At 40.5% G+C, this 17,511-nt stretch overlaps 1 protein-coding gene across 1 annotated transcript; it reads left to right on the top strand.

The window, feature by feature from the left end:
- The first annotated feature begins 3,196 nt into the window (after positions 1 to 3,196).
- On the top strand, positions 3,197 to 15,824 carry LOC576859 (cytochrome P450 2C15). Its single transcript, XM_777127.5, has 7 exons — positions 3,197 to 3,329; positions 10,445 to 10,759; positions 11,481 to 11,632; positions 12,272 to 12,666; positions 13,322 to 13,588; positions 14,080 to 14,410; positions 15,055 to 15,824. Exons 2-7 carry the CDS (start codon positions 10,524 to 10,526, stop codon positions 15,231 to 15,233), a joined length of 1,560 nt encoding a protein of 519 aa, XP_782220.2. The 5' UTR covers positions 3,197 to 3,329; positions 10,445 to 10,523; the 3' UTR covers positions 15,234 to 15,824.
- The last annotated feature ends 1,687 nt before the right edge of the window (positions 15,825 to 17,511 follow it).

The following is a 17,511-nucleotide window of genomic DNA, read 5'->3' on the forward strand; positions in this document are numbered from 1 at the left end:
AGCCCCTTCTAAACCTACATATTCACCTGTTTATCCTGTTGAAGACAGTGTCTGAGATATCTCAGGCTGGGGTCTGTTGGAAACCTATTAATGCGTTCGTATGTTTGCATTTCATGTGCATGAGGGTGTATGTACATGTATGTATGCAGGGGGGGGGGGGGGCAGGTGTATGTATGCATCCCCCTGGTCCCAAGGTGATCAAGATTTCAACAATTTCTTGCTCACTTTGCTCACACAGTGTGTGTGTCCATATATGTGTGTCCATGTGTGTGTGTGTGTGTGTGCGTGGAGTTATATTTGAACATATTGTGGTCTACCCCTCTCATCAGATCATCCCCAAGGTCTGAGGACCTATCTACGCCACTGTATGTATGTATGTGTATGAATGGGTAATTTCATGTATGCAAATATAAGCAAAAAAAAAAAAAAAAAAAAAAAAAAAAAAAAAAAAAAAATCGCCCTACCTACCCTAATTTTCAGTGACCCGTTACGCCAAGTCATCAATTTTTTTTTTAGGCCTAATTTGAAGTGAATTGGAGCAACTTATTATTTAATTTCCCAAAAAAACTTGCTCGCTGCGCTCGCTCTCTCTCGCGTTCATAGTCGATATAATCATGATACTTTAAAAAAGTCTTCCATGATCATATTGCTTGTAATTTTTTGCTCTGCGACCTCACAAATCTGAATTTTGTTGCTCGTTCGCTTCGCTCGCTCGCAAATTAATATTCAGACCATCACACCCATCTGCAAAGTACATGTATGAAGCTAAGCATGTAAAGAGAGAAACAAACATTGAAATCATCCCTGGTAATAAATTTATTTCCGCTTTAAGGTTTCCCTTTGCAGATGACCTTTTTTAAAACCAGAAAGAGCCCTTTTTGATGCCCCCAAATGGCACCCCTCTCCCTCTCTCTCTCTCTGTATAAAAATACCCATCTCTCTATGTATAAAAATACCCATATTTTCACACCAAAAAATAATAAGTCCCCGCAGGAGGGGGGGGGGGTGGTTATTTTTCGGGGTGGTATTTTTCGGGGGGGGGGGATTGTCCAGGGGGGATACGGTGCATCGCTCTCTCACGTTCATTCGAAGCTACGATCAGGACTGCAGTCTGCATGCGTTCGGACTACAGGGCATATAACGATCGATATTTTTTCAATAATATTTGAGTAATTCCAATAATTGCCACGGGCGCTGTACTACCTAGTGAAATTAAGAAACGTATACAAAAACGTAGGACTATGATCATTTATAATAATTATAAACTTGCATGGGGGGGGGGGGGGGGGGTGTGCCGCTCAAGCATCGAAACCTTTACCCATTTCGAAGGGTCATTATGAGGATGTTTCTCGAAGTAAAGCCCATTTTTCAAGACTTTGAAAAACCGGACCCATGTGTAGGGATATTGTTGTTAAAAACGGGATGTTTAGGGATTTTTCGTGAAAAAGTGACTCATGCATTAGAGCGGCACACACCCATATGTCTTATTCTTAATATAATTATGTTGATTAATTAACCGCATTATGACCTACGGAATTGAGGTTTGGGGAAGTAATTATGAAATGAACATCAAGAGTTTATTATTAAGCCAAAAGATGGCACTAAGAGTTATAACGTTTAGTCCAATTAGGACTCATTCACAACCGATATTCCAGGAGCTAAAATTATTGAATGTGTATCAACTCCATAAATTATCTATTTGTGTTTTTATGTATCAATTATTGAATGATAAATTGCCACAGTCTCTAATTCAGTATTGCTGTTTCATAGAGCACAACTATGAGACTAGACAAAGAGAAAGTAAGAAGTTAATTGTGCCTAAAGTAAGGACAACGCAAGGTAAATTTTCAATGTCATTCAGAGGCACAAGCTATTGGAATGATCTACCCCTTTCTGTATACGGAAGAAAGCATCAGTGTCTTGCTTTCGTAGAACTCTTATATCACAAATGTTAATAAAATAGTTGTTTATAACTTAGAACCAAGGCTCTTGCCTTTTTGTAAATATTATGTTATATAATTCTTCATCTTTTATTTAGTGTAAAATACCAAAGCTTTGTATATAAGCACAGAACATATTTACCCTAGATGTAGAATAGTTTGTAGCTTAAGTATGTATTCAATAGTTATTCATATTTATTCATTACATTCTCATTTATTGCTGTGATACTTTTTGTGTGTTAGTGGTACTAGACACGATTAGCATTAAATGCTATTTTCTGGTCCCATTTATCCTTTCAATGTTAATTAATCATTCACATTTGATTGTTATATTAATGTACTTTTTGTTTTGGATAATAAACTTCAAACTCAAACTCAAATTCAAACTCAAACTCAATTAATTTCGCCCATTTTTTCATAACATTTGCTTTCATGGAAATCAAATCGAGGCAAAGGGAAAGCTTAAGAGCCTCATGCAGGCCCATGCGTGCACATAATTATTTTTGCAGTTCTTTGGGCCCATGCATATCCATGCCTAGGCCGCCCCTTAATCTATAACGACTATACAAGGGCGCCCTGACTGTACTTTGTACTTGGAATTTGTATGTATAAATACTGAAACAATATTCCGCTAAATTGTGAGGCAAAGTAAGTGAGTCTACTACTTACTGTATGATGGGGGCAGGCGCGTACGCAGGGGGGGGGGGGGGGGGGGGGGGGGGGGGGGGGGGGGGGTTTGGGTTAAACCCCCCCTTCAGTGTTTTTTTATGTGTATGTTTTGAGTATGATTTTTGTGAAAACCCCCCCCCCCTTTTGATTTTGACAAATTTTGAAATTTCGAGACCAATGTAAAAAAAAAGTGTCCTCTTACCCCCCCCCCCCCCCCCCCCCCCCCCCCTCACTGAGCGACTTTTCGGCTGGCTGAGTCGTTGCGATTTTTTTTGGACTCCAAAAAAAAACAAAAAACAAGTGTCCTCTTACCCCCCTCTCACTGAGCGACATTTTCGGCCGGCGCGATTTTAAATTTTCGGGAGCAAAATAAAAAAGTTGAGTCGTTGCGAAATTTTGGGCCCGATTTTAAACCCCCCCCCCCCCCCCCCTTAAAAAAAAATCCTGCGTACGCCACTGGATGGGGGGTTGCATGTCCGGACACACATAAAGAAGAATAACAATTCTCTTTTGCATTCGGCTTTAATAGAAAATATTCACCAAACAGCACTAACCACCATGAATGTTTGCCTTGCAATATTGCCCAACCTAAAGTCTTAAAAGATTTTAACACCACGGAGCTCCGGCGTCGTTGACCTCAACTGATACACAACATGTCCGGACACCCAACGCCTGGGTGTACAGAGTACGGGGCTTGTTCCTCTCTTGTTCTTTGAAAATGTGAGTGATTTGTATATTTTTAAGGTAATTTTAAAAATGTATTCGAACTAATCGAGATAGGGTATGACTTAATAACAATTTTCGGCGGCGCACTTTATTTCAAACACGTCAGAATCAGGTGAGAAATGACGGTCTATTTTCCATATTTCGGGGCGCTCCGGAACAAGGCGGCTGAACTACACGTATGGTATAGAACAATGGACCTACTAGTACTAGGTAGTATGTCCGTGGCGTTGATAGAACCAAGAAGTTACTAGTAAATTGTTGATAGAACTACCGAGTGACATTGCAAAGGTGGCAGATTTCCGCCATTTTCCCCTTTCTTTACGGCGTTATAACGCTCTAATACATACGGCATTCTAAATTACGGTGTTTTATTGTTTTTGGTTCCTAGCTTCAGTCGATACCTCTACATGCATATGTTGTGTCATACTATACGGCCGTACACCTGGGAGCGCACAAAGGGGTTTTACAGCATGGAGTTACCATGTTTATAGTGACACACTGGTTATTGATTCTACAAACCTACTTGTTCAATGGCCTGCTTTCAAAAGGGAATGATATATATTATGTAGGAGTATCATCTACTTCGCTCTTTTAAGGGGTATAACATTGGGCAAGATTGGTTAAGGGTGATGAGAATGGGTTGGGCTTGGTGATTTAGCCTGAATGGTAAGGGGCTAGTGGAGGGGGGGGGGGGGTGGTGGTGGTTAAGGGGATATAAATTAAAAGGAGTATAAATTACCTACTTGGTTTTAAGGGGTTTATTGATAATGAACATTGGGCAGGATTGTTTGAGGGCAAGGGTGTCGATTTGTATCCGTGGTTGGGGGGGGGGGGGGATGATAGGTGCCAAAATATTTTCGGCAATGGATCAAAGCAACCAAGAGGTAGAAGCGTGTGGCAGGTTGCACCCCTCCCCAAGGGCGTAGCCAGGATTTAATTTTAGGGGGGGCGGTAGTGAGCACGCAAAGCTAGGGGGTTGGGTGCAGGGAATTAGGGGGAGCTTTCGGAAGCGCGGAAGCTTTGACGTTTCATTAACTTATTAGAGAAAGAAGACGATTCGGTGGACCGTTCTCGACCCTTAATCCTTGTTTGAATCAAGTTCCCCTTCCTCCGCGCTTAGCTCTGACGATTCATTAGATTATTAAAGAAAGAAGGCGATTCGATGTACCATTCTCGACTCTCAATCCTTGTCTGAATTCAGTTTCCCCCCTCCCGCGCGAAACGCGGAAGCTTTGACGTTTCATTTGATTATTACTCTTAATCTACGTCTAAAATCATTTTCGCCCATCCCGCGCGTAGCGCGAAAGCTTTCACGTTTCATTAAATTATAAGAAAAATAAGATGATTCGTTGTATCGTGTACTTTGACGTTTCATTTAATTATAACTCTTAATCCTAGTCTGAATTCAGTTGCCCCCCTCCCGCGCGCTTTGCCGTTTCACTAAATTATTAGAGAAAGAAGACGATTCGTTGTACTGTTCTCTATATTAATCCTTGTCTGAATTCCGTTTCCCCACACGATGTACGTATGGAACGTTCGTTTGCAAATCTTTGCATGCACAGCCCGAATGATGGGTAGCATGTTATCTCCCGGCAGTGCTTGTCGCAATAGCTTCTGGAAAGGAATTGTATACTACTGTTAGTGTTTAACGGCCACTAATTAGGCCCATTAGTGACTATACAAAATATGCTCTTCCTGGCTATTTGGGAATATGTCAGTTTGCAACTGAAATGGAGAAACGCGAATTATGTTGAAAATCATGTGTTATCACGAAAATTAATAAATCACTTGTATGAAATACGCCAGTTACATAGGCCTACATCAGCTTTTCATAAAATAAAAATAAGTTGTGACATAATATTCGTTTTCCAAAAATGAATTTTTTAAAGGAAATATCAGGAAATAAAATGAGTAAAAAAAATAAAAATAAAGATACAATGACGTGAATTTTTAAAAGGGTGAACGGAAACGACATAACAACTAGTGAACTATCTTATAAGTCATACTAATGTCCGAAAATCTTTCTCCTTGTCTCCGATCTCATCACGAATTTGTCACAGAGTTCATCTATGTTTAAATTATTGTCTGATGTTGCAGATTGCTACTTTTGCGCTTCGCGCTTAACATTTAGCTCGTTGCTTTTTAACGCTGCGTCTTTGCATTTGGCGCACTGCATTTCTATGATGCTGTTGATTGAACAAATTGAATAAATTCATCAATTCCTGATGAAGCCGTATGAGCGAGAATTCAATTTATTCTTGACGTCTCATATACGGTTGTCTCATTTACCTCGTATATATCTATGTATTATGAAAATGAGATAACAAAATGTGTATATTGACGGTCATCTTGCGAGTAATAACCATTAACTACTCTCATCGGGCTCTCATCATAAATTTTTCTCTTAATTTTTTTTTGAGGGTGAATTATTGGGGGGGGGGGGGGTGGGATGATTGTACAGGCCATCCCTCCACCTGAAATATTTGGGGGGGGGGATATATCCCCCCCATCCCCCCCGGGATCGACACCCATGTTTGAGGGTGATGAGAATGGGTTGGGCATAGTCATGTAACCTGGTAAGAGGCAAGCGGGGGGGGGGGGGGTAGGGGTTAAAGATACTATGTCCCTTTTGCAGCCAACATTAAATTCTGTAGAACTTTGCAGGAATTATGAATATGTCATGTATGTCCTATCTGTGAAATTTAAACGTTAGCAGTGTCCTAATATTCAAATTATGCAAGGAAACCCGTTTACTTGCCAGACTTCACTGCCAGACACTATTGAGTGACTGACTGGCTTTTTTTCTTCTTTGGTATATAATAACATATATAAAATGAGCTGTAGAGGGTACATGAGCATTTGTCTACATCAATAACCCACTTCTTGTAATGGCCAAAATCAAACTGATTGAATCTTTGCGCAGCATAAGACGTACGACCATTCAGTACAATGGTCTGAAAATCAGATTATTACTTACTGGCTCTATAGCTCTTAAGTCGATTCGACAACTAATGGTTGGTTACGGGCTAGTGGAGGGAGGAGGGGTTTCATCTGGCAGCATCCCATTTTTAATTAAACCACCAATCCACCCCTATACCCTGCCAAATCAGAAGAATTTTGTTTTTGTTTTTTCCGTATGTATTTACTCATTCAAATCCCCACACCCCTCCCCCTCTACAGCGTGGGTCTGTAACGGATTACTCCCGAATCACTCTCATCCAGGGGCTGTTTTTGTAGTAGAAGTAGTGGATCTCCGCAGTACAGGAGAAGCAAATAGTTGAGTTTTGTTGCAACTCAAAATAATTTTTGTGTGCGATAATGGAAAACTGAGAGTCAAATTTGAAAGAAAATACAAATTGAATGACAAAATCATCTTTGATCAAAATCGGTTCAGAGACGGCTGAAATATCCTTACATATAACCATTACTAATATTTGTGGTGCCCCACAATAATTCTTCGGTAATTTGAACTAGCCGTTGAAAATCAAGATAGCGCCTTATATGTTTTATTCCAGCCAATGCCAATATTGGTTTGTTGTTGGCTTTTCGTGTTGGTTGTAATACGCACAACCAGCCGGCCTGTGTATTGTTATTATAAATTAATAAATTAATTAACGTTCGCCGTATTTTTTAAAAAGTGAAGCTGAATTGGTATGATCGTATTTAATCTAAATTCACACATTTTGGGGTCTAAAATTACCTTCATAGCAGTGTTTGGTTCTTAAAGGGCACTAGCAATGTCATACATTGGGATTTGAGAATGGTAGGTCTGGTTCAGAAATTTATGCACACTTCAACGAAATCAAAGAGTTTTTTTTCGTTAAAAAATGAAGGAAAAAAAAAGTTTAAGGCGTAAACGGTGACCTTCACGATTTTGCTCTGAACTTGGAGGAAAGTTTGCAGTTGGTCTCTCAAACATAACCAGGGTTATTAAGATCAAGATAATTAGGTTTGTATGATATGAGCCTTTCACCAAATGGGCAGGGGGTCGCTAAAGGGGATGTGGATGTGTGGGGAGTGGGGGTGCGACACCCCCACCTGTAGGTGTCGGTAAAATTGCGCTGCCGTCGGGAAAAATGAGAAAAGGGGGAGGGGAAAAGAGAGGAGAGAGAGAGACGGGGGTAAGAGGCTGAGAGAGGAGGGTAGGAGTAAGAGAGAAAGGGGATGTTGGGTGGAGTCGCCACGTCGAGGGAGCAAGAAAGATACGCAAGGATAATTATGTTGCTGTGTCGGGTCCGCAGTGTCGGTATACTGCTCGAACCTTGTGTACTATATCAATGCAGAAGTTTGAAGTCGGTGAGATATACTATGTCGGTCGGCCGGCAATTTTTTTTCTTTCCCTATCGGACAAAGAAACATTTTTGAAAATTCAGACAATGATTCAGAGTCGATGCAACGAATCGCTTCTTTCTCAAATAATTTAATGAAACGTCAAAGCTTCCGCGCTTCGCGCGGGAGACGAAAAAAAAATCAGACAAGGATTGAGAGTAAAAAACAGAACGAATCGTCTTCTTCTCTAATAACTTAATGAAACGTCAAAGCTTCCGCGCTTGAATTGAGACAAGGATTGAGAGTCGAGAACGGAACACAAAATCGTCTTCTTTCTCTAATAATTCAATTAAACGTGAAAGCCTTCGCGCTTCACGCGGGATGTGCGAAAACGAATTCAGACAAGGATTAAGATTTATAATTTAATGAAACGTCAAAGCTTCAGCGCTTCGCGTGGGAGAGGGAGGGGGGGGGGGTTATACTGGATTCAGACAAGGACACGGTACAGCGAAAATGAATTCAGACAAGGATTAAAAGTATTAATTAAATGAATCATCAAAGCTTCCTCGCTTCGTGCGGAAGGGGAAAGCTGAATTCAGACAAGGATTAAGAGTAAAAACAGTAGAACGAATCGTCTTCTTCTCTAATAACTTAAAAACGTCAAAGCTTCCGCGCTTTGCGCGGAGGAGAAATTTGAATTTAGACAAGGATTGAGAGTCGAGAACGGTACAACAAATCATCTTCTTTCTCTACTAATCTAATGAAATGTCAAAGCTTCCGCGCTTCGCGCGGGAGAGGCGGTATTGAATTCTGACAAGGACTAAGAGTAATAATTTAATGAAACTTCCAAGCTTTCAAACAAGGAATAAGAATCGAAGACAGTACAACGAATTGTCCCCTTTCTCTAATAATTTAATGAAACGTCAAAGCTTCCGCGCTTGGCGCAGGCGGGGAAAAACTGAATCCAGACAAGGAATAAGAGTCGAAAACAGAACAACGTACCGTCTTCTTTCTCTAGTGATTTAATGAAACGTCAAAACGTCCGCGCTTCGCGCAGGAGGGGGGCAACTGAATTCAGACTAGGATTAAGAGTCGAGAACGGTACAACGAATCGTCTTCTTTCTCTAATAATTCAATGAAACGTAAAAGCCTTAGCGCTTCACGCGGGATGTGCGAAAACGAATTCAGACAAGGATTAAGATGTGTAATTTAATGAAACGTCAAAGCTTCCGTGCTTCGCGCGGGAGAGGGGGGGTTACTGGATTCAGACAAGGACACGGTACAACGAATCGTCTTCTTTCTCTAATAATTCAATGAAACGTAAAAGCCTTAGCGCTTCACGCGGGATGTGCGAAAATGAATTCAGACAAGGATTAAAATTATTAATTCAATAAAACGTCAAAGCTTCCGCGCTTCGTGCGGAAGGGGAAAGCTCAATTCAGACAAGGATGGAGAGTATAAAACGTTACAACGAATCGTCTTCTTTCTCTAATAATTTAATGAAACGTCAAAGCTTCCGCGCTTTGCGCGGGTGTGGAAAACTGAATTCAGACAAGGATTAAGAGACAAGAACGGTAGAACGAATCCTCTTCCTTGTCTTATAATTTAATGAATCGTCAAAGTGGGGGGGGGGGGGGGGGGGGAACTGAATTCCGACAAGGATTAAGAGTAGAGAACGGTACAACGAATTGTCTTCTTTCTCTAATAATTGAATGATATGTCAAGGCTTCCGCGCATCGCGCGGGAGGGGGAAACTGAACAATAATTTAGCTCCTGGCCCCGGGTTTATAGGGTTAAATATGTAGACATTGGGACATTGGCATTAATATATTTGTCGTTAATTGGTGTCTAGTTTTACACCCCCCCCCCCCCCCACTGAAAATGGTTATGGTAAAAATCCAAATGTTCAATTTATATAATCAATAACTCGTGTTGATTTTAAAAAAAATATACTCATTACCACATTCATATAATCAACTTATATAGACGCTTATAATAACGTAACAATATCCATTTCAAATATATTATGCATGTGGACAAATCTCTTAGCCTGGTAGTGTTATGAACCATGACAAAGTGAATAAAGTTGTATGTAGACACAGGGTAAGGGGAAAAAGAGGAAGAAACAAAAGACAGAAGAGTAGAGAATAAGAATTAAAATAAGAGAGAGAGGAAAAGGGAGAGTTTTTGAAGAGGAAAAGATAACGAGAGGGGAGATAAAGAGGGAGAAATAGAGTATAACAAAACAAAATATAGGTACGAAGTCATAATATATGGTTCATAGAAGTTCAGATGCATTTAGCAAACTAACAAGATATGGGATTGGGCTTTGTCTATATCATTCCGTTCTAGTATAGGAAGTAACTCTTCTGTCTGGTAAAAGGCAACCAGGCTCTGAAGAGGAGTGAATATCCCTTCAAATGATTTAATGTTTAATTTGCAAGGCATTCTAATATGTAATGGACTGATGTCCTGGTATTATTCTTCAAGATAGTTTCTGAATTCTCTCTATAGGAGTACATTGTTGTTAGTAAGGCCTTAGTGCATCACAGGGAGGGAGGGGGGGGGGGGGGGGAGGGTGTCACATGCTAGTTATATTATTAGTTTACAAATAATTTCTTCCACCATTAAACAACTTTTAGTGCTTGCATGGCTTCATTTACTTTTTAAATGCCAGTTTGACAAACTCAAAGTTCACTTTTACTTCCGTTTCTATATTGCTTTAAGTCTGCACATGCAAACTTAATGATTGCCGATCAAAGTTCAAATTTATATGAGCCGCAGGGTTTGTAATTCGTTTCAAGTACATGACATCCTTGCTTTTTTGTCCACCTTGACAGTTTTAGATTTGATCCTGTCGAGGAGACTTTGAGATACGAACAACTTGGTGACATTGGATAGCGCACTCTAAAAACCACCATGTCTTCTGTAGTAAATCTTCTCCTGAGTGTGATCGAGTATATCGGGATAGCCAACCTCCTGACCACCATCACTATCTGCCTTGTGACCTTCTGGTATATCCGCATGAACTACGGGGCGTCGTTCCACTACCGTCTCCCCCCTGGCCCACCGGTCATTCCTTATCCTTTCGATTTCCTCATGGCACTGTTCCCGTCAAGCAACCGCTTCGGCAGAATGATTTTCTTAAGTAAGAGGTAAATATCGAAGTTATTCAACATTTCTTGAAGTACTTTAACAATTGTATTTTGAATGATAGATCAATTTATTGTACGCCTGTTGCACAAGATGCCGATTGAGTTATTTGTGCAAATCAAAACTATTTGACAATCCATGTTTGCACACTTTCTTCGTTCATTCTCCTAATTGAAAAAAATACACAGAAATAAAAATTCAACAAACAAAAACAATAATACAATATGTCTTAAGCTATGGTCACAAATCAGAGCAGCGACCGACCGATCAGTAGCCTGCTCGGTCGCTGCTGGAATTAGGCATCGCCCAGCGATTAGGTCGGTGCCCGGGCGGCGACCGCCCAGGCACCGAGCGTATTTTGGGCGGCGAGTGAAAAGTGAGCAGGCGCCGCCCAAATTTTAACTCCGCGCTAAAACTTCAGCGGCGACCGAGCGATGCCTTAAAAACGAGCGGTGCCTGGGCGGCCGCCGCTCGGTGGCCGGGCAGCCGCCGGCCAGAATTGGTTAAAAACTCGCCGCTCGGCCGCCGAGCAGACTACTTTTGGGTAATGTGACCATAGCATTAGTGTCTGAAACTGATTAATTTGTGTTGATCTTGTTTACGATTGTAAGTATTCTTTGAATTTCTAGACATTCACTTTCTGATGGATGTCTCATGGGTTGACAATACAATGGTCATGTGGACTACAAAGATTTCTTCACACGTTTTCCTTTCCATTTTCAGATATGGTGACATAACATGTCTGCAGCTCGGCAGGAGAATGATAATTATGATATCTAGCCCGAGTCTTGTCAAAGAACTTATCGTGAAACAAGCAGACGTGACATCTAACAGATCAGCACCCCCTTTCTTTACCTCTGTGATGGATTATAAAGGTACATCTCCCACTGTTTGCCATTATTATTACAAACATGATCGCTAGGACTTTCGAGGCATCAACCCAAGGGGATTTCAATACCCTTTTTCGGTATTCCATGGAAATCATGTTCGGATTATTTAATACGTCATTGTTTGCACACTTCGGTGGGCGATGGCAAGGCTAGGCCTATTGAAACTGCCCAAGTTTGATTTTTCGAAAGTCTTTGAGATCGTGTTCACATTAGTTTTATTAATCCAGGTATGTGGTTTTTGAAAAGATTTCTTTTATATTCGATGAACTCTATATTTTCATCTTTGCGATAATCAGCCAAATATAATTATCAGTAACAAAATTTATCATCCACGACCACAAAGGCCTTTGAAATGAACTTGTTGAGCCAACAACGTCTATTACCTTTGTTCCACAGATACGTTCATAGTAGTTAGTCTACCATTAGCCACACGATTCACTTTGTTTGGCATGTTCAGCCTGGATCCCCCTCCTTTACACACACATCCAAGCTAAACCCATGGGGGTAAATTCTACTCATTGACACGGTGGCAGCAGTGGGATAAGCTTAAATGATGTGTACTTAAATCATATTTTTTGTTTACATGTTAAAACATCAATAAAAAACAGTTAATCCACTTATTAGGCGGCATCATCTTCAGTGATGGGGAACCCTGGCAGGAGATACGTCGTTTCAGTCTCTCAGCTCTACGCAACTTTGGCATGGGTAGGAAGGGCATTGAGACGAGAATACAGGAAGAGGCCCGCAACCTCTGTAACGCGTTTGCCCAACACTCCAGTGAGGCGTTCGACGCCATGCATCTTACCAACGCCGCCGTTTCCAACATCATCTGCAGTATCACCTTCGGGAGGAGGTTGGAGTACGATGACCCGGTCTTCATGGATATGATCCAGAGGCTGAGAAACGTTACAAGCGGGGTCGGGATTAACCCTATAATCCGGGAGCTGATGATGCGATTTCCCATCCTCCTCAAGACCCCACTTCTGGGGAAGCCCAAGGCAAACCTTTTGGGAGTCAAGGTAAGGAAGCAAAGCGATATTGAAGGATAGGGGACGGGCCTGGGACCCGTTTCACAGAGCATTTTTTCAGTGACAAAAATTAGTGACAAGTCTGCTGATAACCAATCAGAAGCAAGGGTTTCAGTAGCTTATAACAAAGACTGTCATTTGTCACTGATGACAAGTTTTGTGAAACGGGTCCCTGTTCTATTCGTAATGCTATCGCATGTGCATCTATCTCGTCAATAGGGACTTAAAGATTCGCACGAAGACAATGGGGATTGCTACGATCGATGACCTTTTAATGCACTGCCTTGAATGGACGTCACACGTTTCAGTCCACGCAAATCTTAATGTCCCTATTAGTGTAACATGTGAACGTACGGCCTCATGAGCATTTGATTTTGTGAATCTTTATTGGGTCAACTAGGAGGTCCCGATCTGCAGCACTTTATCCAAAGATTTTGATTTAAAGCCTCATTATATCACATTTCAACTTTCAAGACATTTGGCATGGGTAGGGAGGGCATCAATATGCGATGTAATGTGATTGCCCAACAACCCAGTGAGGCGTTCGCAATGGCCATAAGTGTCTGCAAGGGCTATCAGTTGTAGAATTATCCTTTTTTGATACCAAGTACCTTTCAAATCTTTGTGTATCTGTACCACTTCTCAGAACTTTATAACGAAGGAGGTGATAGAGCACATTGAAAGCTACCATTCCAGTGACATCCGGGACATTATTGATATGTACCTGACCGAAGCAGAAAGACTGGAAGAGGAGAAGAAGAAGACAAATGAGGACAGAACGAAACCATACTTGAACAAAGACGACATCTGGATGTGCGTTTTCGATCTATTCCTTGCAGGAACGGAGACCACATCAACGGCGTTACTCTGGTTCCTCCTCGTAATGGCAGCCAAACCTGATGTACAAGAAAAGGTAAACAGCCCACCAGGTTCTATTTTTATATCTTACTGTTTCATGCAATTTACATTACAAGACTGAGGGCTAAACCAACGAGAAGAAATATTTGCTGTAGGCCCTTCTGTCAAGTTGATTTCCATCAGGTAAGCTAGTACCAAACAAGAAATGACATGTTAGAGATTTCGTCAAATCAACTTGTTGAAGACAGGAAGTGAACTGGACATACTATGATCCGACATATAAACCCAGGCTTTATTTCATGGAAGGGTTCTGTTAGGTTTGTGGTTAGATAAATGTTTCGCAGAGTGTGTGATCCATGATTTAGGTTAGGGATTTGGTTTGTGTAGGGTATAGTGACCGCAGAGAAATTGTTGTTGGAGCATGACTTGCGGTTACATCTGCATTATATTTTGTTATTTTCCTTATAGATATATCAAATTGATTCTGGGGATCGCCCGCATTTCATGTACCAATGTACTGTTACATTTATAATTAATGTCTGACAGGTTATAAGTGAGATCGACCTTGTTGTTGGCCGCGAGAGAGCACCTTGCATGGAAGATCGTAAGGACATGCCGTACACAGATGCCACCTTAACAGAGGTCCTTCGCTTCAGACCTGTAGCTCCGCTTGGTGTCCCTCATGTCACCGCCAAAGACGTCGAGATCGGCGAGTACACTATCCCGAGAGACACCGAAATTATGATCAATATCATTGGTATACACCTGGATCCGAGGTTGTGGGACGAACCAGAAGAGTTTAACCCTCATCGCTTCCTCAGTGAAGACGGAAAGACAGTGATTAAACCCCAGGATGCTTTCACTGTCTTTGGTGCAGGTAAGGATATCTGAGAATGGTGTTGCCTTCATTAACAAGGTTGACAATAGGGGCGTAACAATGTTTGTAGACCAAACATAATATGATGGGCTTAATTTTAAGATCCTCTGTAATGCTACATTCATGATACTGCATGTAGCTGGTCCATCTCGATGTTGGCAAGTACTGCATTAATATATAAAACGTTTTCTTCCTCAGGCGTAAAGACGAGCCCTAGAACAGACCAACAACAGACCCCCCCCCACAAAAAAAAAACAACAACAACAGCAACAAAACAACAAATCTTTGCCATTGAACAAATTGTGGGCGGGTGCCATCATAACCAATTCTCAGGATCTCAGCGGCTATGTGGCAAATCGCTCGTGAAATATATAGAGCTCTAAGTGTATATAAAAATAAAGGAGAAATCACAGGACTCAGCAGTTGGTTGAATTTTTGGCAAGTGGCAGAGTGCAAACAAGTGAGCAACGACAGTTGTATTTGGTATGTTGAAAGCTTTGTTGAAGTATGTTACCACAATCGTATAATAATGGTGCAAGACGCTTACAACGTATTGAACGGTATCATAAAGTTTGTTTTACTGATTATACAATAATTGTTTTTGGTGAAGTCTTCATTGGTCTTATTTTTCCATGTGTGTACAGGTCGGCGTGTATGCCTTGGTGAGCAGCTAGCCCGGATGGAGTTCTTCCTCTTCGCTACTACCCTCATGCAGAGATTCCGCTTTCGCTTGCCTGAAGGCGAGTCTGGCGACTTTGGCTTTGAACACTGTCTTGGCACCATTGCGCCAAAGAACTTTAAAATCCTAGCCCAGGAACGATAGGTTCTGAATTTCACTAGGACTTTTGTAAAATGGTAATGCACTGACTTTCATGTTAAGCTTTTCACTCTCGTCTCTCAAACCACGAAGATGTAACAAACACACCCCGTGGAGATATAACAAAATTATCTACAGTTTTCTTATTTGTATCTTTTTCCTTCTATACATCATGGATATAATTTTTATGATGGTCAGTTATACAGGAAACAATTTTTGTTGTGTCAAAAAAGGAAATTCAGGCACAACCATAATATGTCCAGCTCTAGGCATAGACGTACTTAAAGATGTTATCTTGGTTTTAATCAAAGCGGAAAATGAGAGAAACATAGCAAATCAGTGAAAGTTTGAGCAATTTCGATAACAAATAGGGAAGTTATGAATTTTTAAAGTTTTCATCAGTGAAATACAAATTGGCAACACTTACGTAGTTCGCAAGCTACTCTCCAAAATGTTGTTAGTTATAGAATGGTGAAGTGTGACCTCATTAAAAACGTATTTTTAGAATTTCTCAATTTCTTTTCCCCTTCATTTTCCGATAGAGCATAAAAAATAATTTCCAAAATATCGAAAAACCGATTGAATGTGTTAAATATTGGCTGAGATATAACCATCTGAATAGATAGACTTCCTATACACCGATTCGGTTTGGGGGTTTTATGTACCTGCCCGCCGGTGGCGGCGCTATAACTGGGGGGCTTCTCCGATCCAGCTGACAGTACAGAGAGCTCGAGAGCGGTTACTAGCAATAGTGGTTCCAATCTTCAAGAAGGGCAAGAAGAATGACCCAGCCAACTACCGACCTGTGAGTCTGACATCCAATGTAAGCTAGCTAGCTGCAGTCAGACGCCCCCCAGTTATGGCGTCACCTTATGAGGGCGCACTTCCACCAGAAGTCGCCCGAATCGGTGTATAAGGACTCACTTTTTTGTTCTGGTTCATAACATTACGAGCCAGAGCAAAATAACACTGAGTTCCTATTGGAAATATATTTATTCAGATGGTCATATCTTAACATATTCAATTGTTTTTTTTTTTACATTTGGACATAATCTTTTAATGTCTTTCGGAAAATAAAGAAAAACAATTGAGAAATTCTAAAAATAGAGTTTTATGATGTCACAGCTACGGTACTCTATTGATGACGGAATAGGCTAGTTTCATACAGGGGTTGTAAACAAAAACTTATTTGCAGCCATAGTAGTTATATTTCAGATTCATCTATGATAGAAAAAAATTTAAAGGGAAAAATATACATTTTTAATTTTTTTTTTTAGTACAGGGCAAATTGGAAGGGACTTCGCAATATATGTCACAGAGTTGCCAATTTATGTTTGATCGATCACACCTTAAAATATTCAAACTTTCTTGCTTTTAATTCGCTTTTGCTCAAACTTGACAGACCTGTTTCTCTAATTTTTCTGCTTCTATCAATGTGGCGGAATTTCCCTTTAACATACTGGGATGCAATGGCCTACGATCGGCTTTTAATTTGTTCGCAAGTCGGAGTCGACGAATAACCGTGGCAGGCATCTACTCAAGGAGGACGTGTCTGTTGCACACGAGGTGCCATTTTTAAACGAAATGTCCGTGAAATTCAAGTGGGTTAATTGACTTCTTCTATTTTGCGATAGCTTACATGAATCATTCCTACCACCCCCCCCCCCCCTCTCTCTCTCTCTCTCTCTTTCCCTTCGTTTACTCTGTCTCTCCTCTTCCATTTTCATCTAATTTCCTATTTGTATGAAATGTTTTATATTTTGTTTATATTATGTTTTTATAGTATATTTTGTGTATTTTTATGTGTATTGTTACTATTGTAAGATATTTGAAATGTGATTTGTTTGTTACAGCAGGGCTCCCTTGGAAAGCAGGCCTTGCGGCTTGAATGGGACCACCCTGCTTTTATAAAGAAGACATGAATAAATAAATAAATAAATTTGGTGACGTAACAATGCGTCAAAGACTGACTGGCCCAGTTGTTGACTTGCCCAGTAAAAAATGGAAACGTACATAAATGGAATACGAAATGAACAGTGTAAAACAGTTAAAATAAATTGAATTGGTATGGTATGGTATTTATTGAATCATGCATCGAAGTTACATATACTGAATTGCACAATGATATACATGTACATTGCGTTTTAAAAACAAGTGTACAATTTAAAACAGTATTATTTTCATAATTATAAATACACGTGTATATATATATTTTTTTGATTTGATTTGATTTCATTTCTGCATTTTGCCAAATATAATATAACTGAATAACAAACAACGTATA

Source organism: Strongylocentrotus purpuratus, unplaced genomic scaffold (genome assembly GCF_000002235.5).
Source record: "Strongylocentrotus purpuratus isolate Spur 01 unplaced genomic scaffold, Spur_5.0 spur5_scaffold_7, whole genome shotgun sequence".
Taxonomy (NCBI): Eukaryota; Metazoa; Echinodermata; class Echinoidea; order Camarodonta; family Strongylocentrotidae; genus Strongylocentrotus; species Strongylocentrotus purpuratus.

Excerpts from the sequence above, each read along its gene's own strand:
- LOC576859 (XM_777127.5), top strand. The coding sequence starts at position 10,524 with ATGTCTTCTGTAGTAAATCTTCTCCTGAGTGTGATCGAGTATATCGGG. Across the intron at positions 10,760-11,480 it reads ATGATTTTCTTAAGTAAGAG|ATATGGTGACATAACATGTC; the intron begins GTAAATATCGAA and ends TTCCATTTTCAG. Across the intron at positions 12,667-13,321 it reads CAAACCTTTTGGGAGTCAAG|AACTTTATAACGAAGGAGGT; the intron begins GTAAGGAAGCAA and ends ACCACTTCTCAG.